The sequence below is a fragment of the Sorex araneus genome, chromosome 3 (genome assembly GCF_027595985.1).
Source record: "Sorex araneus isolate mSorAra2 chromosome 3, mSorAra2.pri, whole genome shotgun sequence".
Lineage (NCBI taxonomy): Eukaryota > Metazoa > Chordata > Mammalia > Eulipotyphla > Soricidae > Sorex > Sorex araneus.
In genome coordinates, this window is record NC_073304.1 from 120,191,201 (window position 1) to 120,202,294 (window position 11,094).

At 59.2% G+C, this 11,094-nt stretch overlaps 1 protein-coding gene across 2 annotated transcripts; it reads left to right on the plus strand.

Annotated features, from left to right (window-relative positions):
* The first annotated feature begins 4,918 nt into the window (after positions 1-4,918).
* Positions 4,919-8,456, plus strand: PRF1 (perforin 1). 2 transcript variants are annotated; one of them, XM_055133201.1, is made up of 2 exons: positions 4,919-5,464; positions 7,043-8,456. In XM_055133201.1, exons 1-2 carry the CDS (start codon positions 4,919-4,921, stop codon positions 8,153-8,155), a joined length of 1,659 nt encoding a protein of 552 aa, XP_054989176.1. In that variant the 3' UTR covers positions 8,156-8,456. The 2 variants fall into 2 exon arrangements, with proteins under 2 accessions (XP_054989176.1, XP_054989174.1); XM_055133199.1 differs by having other exon boundaries at positions 4,919-5,451; positions 7,027-8,456.
* The last annotated feature ends 2,638 nt before the right edge of the window (positions 8,457-11,094 follow it).

Consider the following 11,094-nt stretch of genomic DNA (forward strand, 5'->3'; position numbering starts at 1 on the left):
CATAAGACTTGAAAAGATATTTCTCCAAAGAAATATATAAATGATCAAAAAGGAACCAAAACGATGTCCAACATAAGTGGCTAAAGGGTGAGTCCAAATCAAATCCACAGTGAGATCCCATTTTACAGATTCAAGAATTCAAAGGTCAGAAAGGTTAAAAACAATGTGGAGAAGGAGCTGGTGAGATAGTACAGCCCGTAGGGCACTGGCCTTGCATGCAGCAGACCCAGGTTGGATCTCCAACACCCCAAATGGTCCCCTAAGCCCTCTAGGAGTGACCCTTGAGCACAAAGCCAGGAGTAAGTCTTCTTACCACCGGTTTTGGACCCAAAGCAAAAGACAAAATTTATGTGGAGAAACTGGAACCCTCATACACTCCTTGAAGGAATGTATAATAGTCCACCATTGTTAGAAAACAATCTCTAAGAAACTAAGCCTAGAGTTACCACACAAGCCAGCAATTTCATTCCTTGGTATATGGCACAGAAAAATGAAAATCTTTGCCCATACAAAAACATAGACATGAATTCTCTAGCTCCATTTTTTTTTAAGTAAACAGATTTATTTGGAGGGCTTTTGAGGGGGAGAGAGAGTGAGAGAGCAATGTGCTCGAGAAAACGCAGACCTCTCCGAGAGCGGAGAGAGAGCCCCTCCCCACACCCCAGCATTAGACAGGAAGCACGAAAGTACACATCTCAAGAGGGGAGATGCGGGCGACACATGTGCTCGGCTACATGGGCGCAAGCAACACATGGGCTCGGGCAGCATATGCGCTTCTAGCTCCATTATTTGTAACAGCCAAAACGTGCAAACAACCCAAATAATCATTTCTTGGTGAAAGAAAATCAAAAGGTGGGCAAGTGACTAGCATTAGCCACAAAAAGAAATTCAGTTCTGACCCATGCTACAACTTGAATGGACCTTGAAATATTGTGCTGCCTTAAAGAAGCCAGACCCAAAAGCCCATGCCTTGTATGATTCTATTAACATGAAATATTAAAAATAGGAAAATTCATCAAGACAGGAAGTTGGATAGAAATGAACACCAGCTAACCGGTACAGGGTTTCTTCCTGGAAGGGATGGCTGTGTTGAACTTAGTTGTGCTTGTATGGATATATGAATATAATAAGAAATCACTGACAAGTATCCTTTAAATGTGTGTGCTCTATGCTCTGTGATATAACTTTTTGGGAGGGGGGATGTTTGGGCCATACCCGGTGGTACTCAGGGCTTACTCCTGGCTCTGAGTCAGGGGTCACTCCTGACAAGACTCAAGGGGTGCCAGAACTGAACGCAGGTCAGCATGTACAGGGCAAAGCACCCTCCCCACTGTCCTCTCCCTCCTCCCCCTGCGTACTAAATCTTAATAAAGGCCTTAAGAACAAATCATAAATGCTACCTAGCAATTGAATCAATTGTGCTCTTGTTAAAAATGTGTCTTGTGGGTCCAAAGTCACAGCACAGTAAAGCACTTACCTTGCACGTGGACACTCAGGTTTGATCTCTGGCATCCTACATGGTCCCCTGAGCCTGCCAGGAGTGATCCCTGAGCACCACTGGGTATTCCCCAAAAAAGAAAAAGTTAAAAGACATATCCCTCCAGAGAACTTCAACAGGTCCCTCTGGACTGTTAGTGTCAGAGGAGGAGAAAGCTAGCCTCTGTGACTGTAGGAGAAAGCTAGCCTCTGTGACTGTGACCACCAGGCCATGCCCCATAGCTCGCGGACTCCAGCCCAGAAGGCCCCTGGAAATGTGCTAAGTGCATGTTCTTAGAAATCTCAGCGTCCTTCCTTCAAGACGAGCTTTCACAGATGAGGAACCCAATGTTGAAGGGGTTAGAAAGATGCCTGCCCCGAGACCCACATAGTGTCCCCACCAAGCCCAGGTCAGAACCTGTCCCCTGACCTCATTCGCAGTGACTGCGCCCCTCAAACTGGTCGTGGGGCTCAACCACAGCCCCTGGCAGGCAGGAGCTAGCGGGGGTCAGGGATCTGCCGTTTCCGGCAGGGAGAGGGACTCTGGTGGGCAGGAAACTGTGCTGGCTTCTGAGAAGCGTTTTACCCCCATTCCTGGAAGCGAGGGGGACACAGGCAGGCACATGAGCTCAAGGGATGAGCCAGTCCTGGTGTCACATGTGGTCTGGGGCCTGTGGCCACCGGTTCCTACTGAGCTCATGAGAACAGTCCCCAGCTCACCCACCTCACCAGTGTGATTTTTGCCCTCCGCGCCCCCCAAATTGCCCCATGAGTCATTCAAACGATGGAAATTTGGCCCACCCTGATCTCTAATAAGACAAAAGATGAATACCCTGGGTCCCCCCAACTATCTCCCCAAAGGGGTCCTACAGCACCCCACCCACCAGGTCACAGACCCAGACTGGGCAGGGGGCTGGGAGCCAGCACCTTGTGCTAACCAGTTCTCTTCGAAAGAGGGGGGAGCAGAGGACCCCGTCTAGGCTATGTGTCTGAGGCTCAGAACCTGGGCTGGGCTGTGCTGGTGTGGGCAGGAAGTGGGCAAGGAGGTTTGAGCGATGTGAATATTTCTCCTCACCGCTGAGGGGTCACGTCTAAACAGCCCCTAAACCACAGATTCAGACCCAGTGAATCATCACAGCCGTTGGCGTCCACACTGAAAATGAAGACGCACTTTTCAATATGGAAACTGAGGCACAGAAGAAGAAAGAAAAAAAATGGGGGCCTGGAGCAATAGCACAGCAGGTAGGGCATTTGCCTTGAACGTGGCAGAACCAGGTTCAATTTCCAGCATCCCATATGGTCCCCTGAGCACCGCCAGGAGTAATTCCTGAGTTGCAAAGCCAGGAGTAACCCCTGAGCATCGCTGGGTGTGACCCAAAAAGCAAAAAAAAAAAGAAAGAAAGAACAAAAGAAAGAGAGAAAGAGAGAGAGAAAGAAAAGAGAGAGAAAGAGAGAAAGAAAAAAGAAGGAAAGAAAGAGAAAGAAAGAAAGAAAGAAAGAAAGAAAGAAAGAAAGAAAGAAAGAAAGAAAGAAAGAAAGAAAGAAAGAAAGAAAGAAAGAAAGAAAGAAAGAAAGAAAGAAAGAAAGAAAGAAAGAAGGAAGCTGAGGCACAGAGAGGCCAAAGAAGCTTATGTGTCCCCCCCATCTCGACTCTGCCCCTAAGGCCCTGTCGGGCAATGAGTCCAGACAGGAAGACCGCCCCCTGCTGGCAGGACCTGGCCTTGGGCCCTGCCTGCCTGGGCCTTACCTGTTGGGTCCCCCAGGGCCCAGGTTGCTCTGCTTGGGGGTTGTGACTGGCATTCACGGCCTGCCTCCTGAGGCCTGTCAGCAGCACCGGATGAGGGGTTGGGGACTGGGTGGGTGCCAGTGGGAGGGCGGGGAGTGAAGGGGACCTGTGACCACAGCTGGAGGGGCGGGGCAGGAAGCAGAAGAGTGATAAACGGTGGCCCTACGCTGTGTGCTGTGTGGTGAGCCTGTCTGGAGGCCGACCTCCATCTCAGGAGCCGTCGGGGACCAGGATGGCGGTGTAGGAGCAGCGCAGCTCCAGACCCAGGTAGGGAGGTGCCAGGCCGCGGGTGCGAGAGAGCACAGAGCAGCTGCTACTCCGAGGGAAGAGCCTTAGGGGCAGGAAGTGGCACAGAGGCCGACACGCTCACGTCTAACTCAGGGTGCGGCCTCTTCCTCAGACACCAAGTCAAGAGGTTGGCGGCTCCAGGCTCCAGCACCTGCAGACGTGGGCAGTGAGGGCTCCCAGGGACGGGATGAGAGGACGAGAGGGCAAGGATGGACCTTACTGGCCGCTGGGGAGAGACGGTTGACCGCTTCTGAGAGACTCCTCTCTCCCATCTCCCCCTCTGGGGTTGGTTCCTGCGCTGGGAGAGGCACAGGAGTCACCCCCACTTCTCAGAGACCCTGCGGGGGCAGGAGGCAGGAGGCTCAGTGTGGACAGAGGGGACCCGGGTCATCCGTAACTTGGAGGACACCTGGGAACACCTGGAGGAGAAACAAATTGCTGGCTGATGCTGGGTACAGAAGTGATGGGGACGGCAAGACTTAGTACGGGGTTACGACACTTGGGATTTCGTGAGACCCAAATCCCTCCACAAAAAGGCCTAATAGTTGGTCATAGTACAGCAGGTAGGGCGTTTGCCTTGCACAGGCTATCCCTGGGCAGTCCCCGGCACCCTTCACAGTCCCCAAAGTCCACCCGGAGTAAGCCAGGAGTAAGTTGGGTGTGCCCTTCCCCCCCAGATTCAGTCCTCAGTAGCTCACACACACTGCCAGGACTTCACAAAGCAGAGAGTTTGGGGGACAGGGGGATTGCTCTGTTGAGGTTGAGAGGAGGTTGAGGTTTGAGGCCTGGTGGGGGACATCCCAGCTCTGCTCTGGTTGGGGGAGTTCCCCCCAGCAGTGCTCCGGGACCACAGGACCCAGGGGGTTGAACCGGGACCTTCACCCCTGTACTCTCTCCAGGCCCCAAGAGCAGTTTCATTCTAGGACTCGGACTGGGGTGCTTCGGGAGGCTCGGAGAACGGGGTGGTGCCGGCACACTACCTTTGCTGGGACCCAACCTCCCCTCCCCCCCTCCGCACCTGGCACCTGTCTCTCAAAATCCAGTTTTTTCTAGAGCCCCCAGGCCCTTCCAAATCTCACCCTCCCCCCTGCCCCCCAGCTGGGGCTGGGACCCACAAACTCGGGGAAGGGCAGCCTCCCCTACGCCGCGTGTCCCTGGGCCCTTCGCTGCCCCTTCCCGAGCCCCTCCCGGCCCCTCCGGCGCTGGCCACCCGCGACCTAAGTCCCCCTGCCTCCCGCTGCTTGCGTCCCAGGCGCCCACGGTGAAACAGAGGAGCCCGCCACCCTCCACCGCTCTGCCCCCGGACGGAGGACGAACAGACAGACGGACGACGCTCTCGAGGGCCCGGACCCCAGCCCGGTCAGCCCCATGGCCACGCGCGCGCTGCTCCCAGGGGCCTTCCTCCTGCTATTGCTGCCCGCGCCCGCGCCCGCGCCCTGCTTCACGGCCACGCGCTCCGAGTGCCGGCGCCACCGGGCCTTCGTGCCCGGCTCGTGGCTGGCCGGGGAGGGCGTGGACGTGACGAGCCTGAAGCGCTCGGGCTCCTTCCCCGTGGACACGCAGCCGTTCCTGCGGCCCGACGGCACGTGCACGCTGTGCCGCAACGCGCTGCAGGGGGGCGCGCCGCAGCGCCTGCCCCTGGCGCTCACCGACTGGCGCGCGCGGCACGCCGGCTGCCAGCGCCGGGTGGGCCAGGCCGCGCTGCGCTACACGGAGGACGTGGCCCGGGACGCGGCCAGCAGCATCCGGAACGACTGGAAGGCCGGGCTGGAGGTGAGCCCGCCCCACCGCGGCCAAGCGCGCGTCAGCATGGCCGGCTCGCACTCCCCGGCCGCGAACTTCGCCGCCGCCAAGAACCACCAGGATCAGTACCGGTTCAGCCGCGACCAGGTGCAGTGTGTGTCACTTGTACAGGTGAGTCCCGGCCAGCACAGAGACGGGGAGGAGACTGGTGTGCGCCCTAAGAGGAGACGGAGCTGGAGGAAGCCGAGCCCCCTCCTGGCACACCAGGGCGGTGTCCTGTGTCCCCCTCCGCAGAGCACCCCAAGGGGCGAGCCAGGTGGAGGGGAGCAGCAGCCCCAGTGGGTCCACACACGCCCTTTCCCCGGGCACCGCTCCTCCTGTTTGCCCCTTCCTGGAGAGGGCAGAGACCCCGGGCCTCGATGTACCTATCCTCCCCACCCCCACCACCCCCAGTCCTGGGCCCCTTACGCCAAAAAATGCATGGTCTCCGCGAACCAAGCCACACACAGCACATCCTGCAGTGGGAGGCCGCTCTACACCCAGTGACCCGGGGACCTCCTGCCTGTCTGGCCAGGGCAGCTGGGAGCACTGTGGGGGGGCCCAGTCCCGGGCTAGGAGCTGGAGCCTCAGGGCCAGCGTCCTCCGGAGCTTGCTCTTTGTTTCAGGCTTGGGGCGGGGGGGGGGGGGGGGGGGGGGGGGGGGGGGGGGGGGTTGTTGTGATCTTTGGGTTTGTTTGTTTTTGGTCACAGCCGGTGGTGACCAGGGCTTACCCCTGACTCGGTACTCACTCCTGGCTAGGCTCAGGGAACCCTTTGTGGTACCAGAGATCAAAGCAGGGTCACCCCCACATAGGCAAGTGGCCTTCCTGCTGGAGTCTCTCTCCAGCTGCCCCAACATTTTAATAATTAGAAAAGAAAACGGAGGGGCTGGAGTGATAGAACAGTGGGCAGGGCACTGACCTTGCATGTAGCCAAGCCAGGTTCGACCCCTGGCATCCCATACGGTCCTCTGAGCACCCTGAGAGGAGGGATCACCTAGGAGTGATCCCTAAGTGCATCATTGGGTGTGCCCCCACCAAAAAAAAAAAGAAAGGAAAGAAAAGGAGGGACTGGAGAGATGTGCAGGAGGCGCAGAGCCTGCCCTGCGTGGGACCTTACTGGCTATGACCTAGGTTTGAATCCCCAGTGTCACATATGTTCCCTGACCATGGCCAGGGCTCACTCCAGAGCCAGGAAGAGCCTCTGAGCACTGCTGGGTATAGCCCAAATACCCCCAAAATAAATAACTAATTTTGAATGCAACAATAAGTAAATAAGACAGGAAGAAACCCATTAGAAAAGGAAAAGGGAGGGCCTGGAGAAATAGCACAGCGGGGAGGGCGTTTGCTTTGCATGTGGCTGACCCGGGTTCGATTCCCAGCATCCCATATGGTCCCCCGAGCACCGCCAGGAGTAATTCCTGAGTGCAGAACTAGGAGTAAGCCCTGTGCATCACCGGGTGTGACCCAAAAAGCAAAAAAAAAAAAAAAAAAGGGAAAAGGAAATGATCTCTCTAAGACCCCCAAGGGGCCCCAGACCCGCCTTCGGAGCCAGGCTACCTGAGTCCTCTCGCTGCCGTGACCCAGTATCATTTCCAGACCCCTGTCCCTCAGCCCCTGTCTGATAAGCTCAGAGTCTGGCCGGCTTTCAGTCCTGCCCACCGAGAGGGCTCACCCGATGGCTCTGTCCCTCCAGCTCTCGCCTGGTGCAGGACCCGCCCCTGAAACCCGATTTCAAGAAGGCCCTCCGGGCACTGCCCCCCTACTTCAACGCCTCCAGCGAGCCCGACTACGTGCGGTTCATCTCCAGCTTCGGCACCCACTTCATCAAGTCCATGGAACTGGGCGGCCGGACCTCGGCCCTCACGGCCATGCGCACCTGTCAGATAACCCTGAACGGGCTCACGGCAGATGAGGTGGCGGACTGCCTGGAGGTGGAGGCTGAGGTGAGCATCGGCAGAGTCGTCAGTGCCACATCGGCATACAAGGCCTGCGAGGAGAAGAAGAAGCAGCACAAGATGGAGACCTCCTTCCACCAGACCTACCGGGAGCGTTACACCGAAGTGGTGGGTGGCAACTACAGCAGCGGGCACGACCTGCTGTTCGGGAAGGAGGCGAGCGCTGAGCACTTTTCGGCCTGGGTGGCCTCGCTGAAGCACAGCCCCGGCCTGCTGGACTTCACCCTGGAGCCGCTGCACGTGCTCCTGAGGCGCACAGACCCGCGGCGGGAGGTGCTGAGGGCAGCCCTGGGCAGCTACATCGCGGGCAAGGCACGCTGGAGGGACTGCAGCAGGCCCTGCCCACCGGGGCAGCATAAGAGCCCGCTGGACGAGTGCCAGTGCCTGTGCCAGGCCTCCAGAGTCACCAGCCAGGACTGCTGTCCCCGGCAGCGGGCCATGGCCCATCTGGTGGTCATGCACTTCCGGGCCCACGGCCTGTATGGGGACTCGATCACGGCCACCGACGCCTACCTGAAGGTCTTCTTCGGGGGCCACGAGAAGAGGACAGACACCGTGAGGGACAACAACAACCCCAGCTGGGCCATAAAGCTGGACTTCGGGGATGTGCTGCTGGCCACGGGAGGGCCCCTGAGGGTCCAGGTGTGGGACGCCGACCGGGGCTGGGACGACGACCTCCTGGGCACCTGTGACCACCCTGCCGTGTCGGGCTTCCACAAGGTGTCCTGCCCACTGTCCCACGGCCAGCTGCATTTCTCCTTCGAGGCCAAGTGCTTGCCCCACCTGTCGGGGGACACCTGCATGGACTACACCCCGCACGGGCTTCTGGGGGAGCCTCCAGGAAACCGGAGTGGGGCGGTGTGGTGAGAACCCGCGAGCCCAGCCAGAGGCGCCTCAGAGACCGTCCGGGCCTCTCCCTAGCCCCGCTAGATATGTGCAAGGCGGACTTTACTTTTTCTCTGCCAATGACCCACGGACCAGCTGAGACTCCCTTGCTGACCACCTGAACTCCCGCAGAGGCCAGACCCTGGCCCCACCCAGCTGTCCTGGAAAACCTTCCTCCTGGGCCCGGAGCCACAGTACAGCGGGGAGGCCGCTTGCCTTGCACACAGCCAACCTGGGTTGGATCCTCGGTATCCTACGTGGTCCCCCCGATTCCCGCCAGGAGTCCTCCCCGAGCACCACCAGGTATGGGGAACATCAAATACACACACACACACACACACACACACACACACACACACACACACACCTTCCTCCTTTGTGCCTCCTAGCTTGGAAGATGCTTCTTTCTCCTCGCAGCTCCGGCCCCCTCTGCTACAGCCGCTGTGTTGGCCCTGCCTCCTTAGCCACCATGAGGCAAGGGCTGTTTTCGCCTAGGTCCACACAGCAGAGCAAGAGGACTCACACAGGATGACACAGGTGGTGGTGGTGGTGGTGGATGATGGACCAAGCACAGCCCCTAAGATAAATTTCTACATAAACGAGCCGAGACAGAAGGCCGTGAGGCTCCCCCTGCCCTGGGCGTACAGATGATGTCAATAAACTGTGCTTCGTGTTGTTTTTGTTTGATTTTTTTTTTCTTTTGTTGGAAATGTGGGGACCTAAACTATTTCCCTCTTCCTCCTCACTCTTGGATTTGAGAAACAGCAACGCAAACCCCATGAGGAACAGCAACGGCCCTGCGGGTCCTGTTGGGTGAAGAGGGGCGGGTGGGGCCTGGGTGAGGGAGGGAGCTCGCGTCCCAGCTGACGGGGCCTGGGTGCTGGGTTACAGCCTCACGCAGGAGCACGAGCCCAGGGCATCCGGGGCTCTCACTTCTGAAAGTGACAGAAATCCTAACCGGCCCGTGGCTGTCACCAGTCCTCTCCTTGGTGAAAACCACCCGCCGGAGGCACCAACTGGAGAACGTGTGTGCAGGTGGCTGTTCGTTCGGAGCGATCTGTTTTTCTTCCACCCCACCCGAGACCGACAGAAGCAGCAGAGGCTCCAGGGAGGGAGTGCCCGGGCTCCTGGCCTTGGCATCCGCCCCCTGCTCCTGGGGTCCTGCTGTGAGGTGAAACCTTTGCTCCACAGCGAGGCACAGGCCAGCAGTCTCATAGGTGCAGGGGCTGCGGCTGTGCGCATTCGCCTCTGGAGGGGCTCCCACCGGTTTGAAACGCCCCACATGTAAGGCCTCGAGGCCCGTGGAGCTCCCCCGGCCAGTAGCCCGGCAGCTGCAGTGCACTGACCCCGCATGCCCGCGTGGGCACCGAGGCCCGGCATGCCCTAAAGGCCGAGTTGAAACCACATTTCTTCCAAGTGTCCTCTCCCGCCCCGCATGCAAACAAGCACTGGGAAGCCTTGCAGCTTCCCACAGGACAGCTGGGCTTCCCGAGCACAAACACATGTGTGGACCGGCGCCCTGGGGAGGGGCGAGCGGGTAGGGCCCGGCTGGCTCTGGGATGGGTCTGGGAGTCACATGGAGGGGTCCTCCCTCAGCTCCTTAAGCCTTGGTTTCCCCCTAAGGGCTTCTTTGTCTGACCCCCTTCTCGGGGCTGCCTGCTGGGGGACCGTGGGCCTCGTGCACAGACTCGGAAAGGCCTCTGGAAACCCGGCTGGAGGCACAGCTGGAAACGGGGTGGGAGGAAGACTGAGCAGAGGCTCACAGTGGCGGGGCGAGGCCTCCATGCCTAGGAAAGCTTCGAGAGACAGGAGAACGGAAGGCTTCCTGGGGGAAGCAGAAGGAGGGGCTGGCCAGTGCTGAGTCCTCACCCCAAGCCAGCAGGACACTTTGGGGGCTGGAGCACAGCGGGTAGGGCATTTGCTTGCACTTGGCCGACCCGGGTTTGATTCCCAGCATCCCATAGGGTCCCCTGAGCACCGCCAGGAGTAATTCCTGAGTGCAGAGCCAGAGTCAGCCCTGTGCATTGCTGGGTGTGACCCCCCCCCAAAAAAAAAAAAGGACACTTTGGTTTCTACCCCATATGAACATGAGGCCCCTCGACCCCACTCCCCTGCCCCGAGAGCATCGGCTGCCCCCATGTTCTTGCTCGTAGTCGGGGGTGCAGGAGAAGGGCAGAGCAGAGCCAGGCCTTCCTGCCCTCAGTGTCCCTCGGGCCTGACCTGGGGCTGCCCATCTCCCACCTCCTCCCGAGGCCCGTGCCGGGGCTCTGTCTGCCATGTCCCCTCCCTGCGTAGGGCCCGCTGCCGTCCCTCAGGCTGAGACGCCAAGACACTAGCTGCCCCCCAGGCTCCTCCGGCCCCTCCTCTCCGCAGCACAGCCTGCTCTGCCGCTGGCCGCCGGCAATGGGGCTTCTGCTACTCAGCCCCCCACTGCCACATTCCGCTAAGCCTGGAACTGGAGGGGGGCCTTAGGAAGCAAGGCCATGAAGAGGGTCAGTGTCCTTCCCGGGGCAGGACGCAGCCAAGGGCGCCGCCAGGGAGACACCCAGCACCTCGGCCGCACACTCCCACACGCCAGCCTCGGGACTGTGAGAGAGCGACTGGCGCGGCTGTTTCTCAGCCTGGCCTGGGGCATTTTCTCAGGCATCCCAAAGGGAGCCAGAGCCGCCCTCGAGGAGCCGGAGGGCACCACCCCGCTCTGCCGCTCATGGGAGTGATACCACCTACCCCAGAAGCTGCCATGCCCGGTTCTGACGTCCCCGCGTCCCCTGTAACTAGGAAGCAGTGAGGCTGGGTCTGCCCCCGGGCGCCCCCGCCCCCAGGCTCAGGGGCCCTTCAGAAGCTGAGGCCAACAGCAGGATTGGCGCTTAGGGACTTAGTGCAGATGGGTGACTGGAGGAGGAGGTGCCACAGAAGGTGCT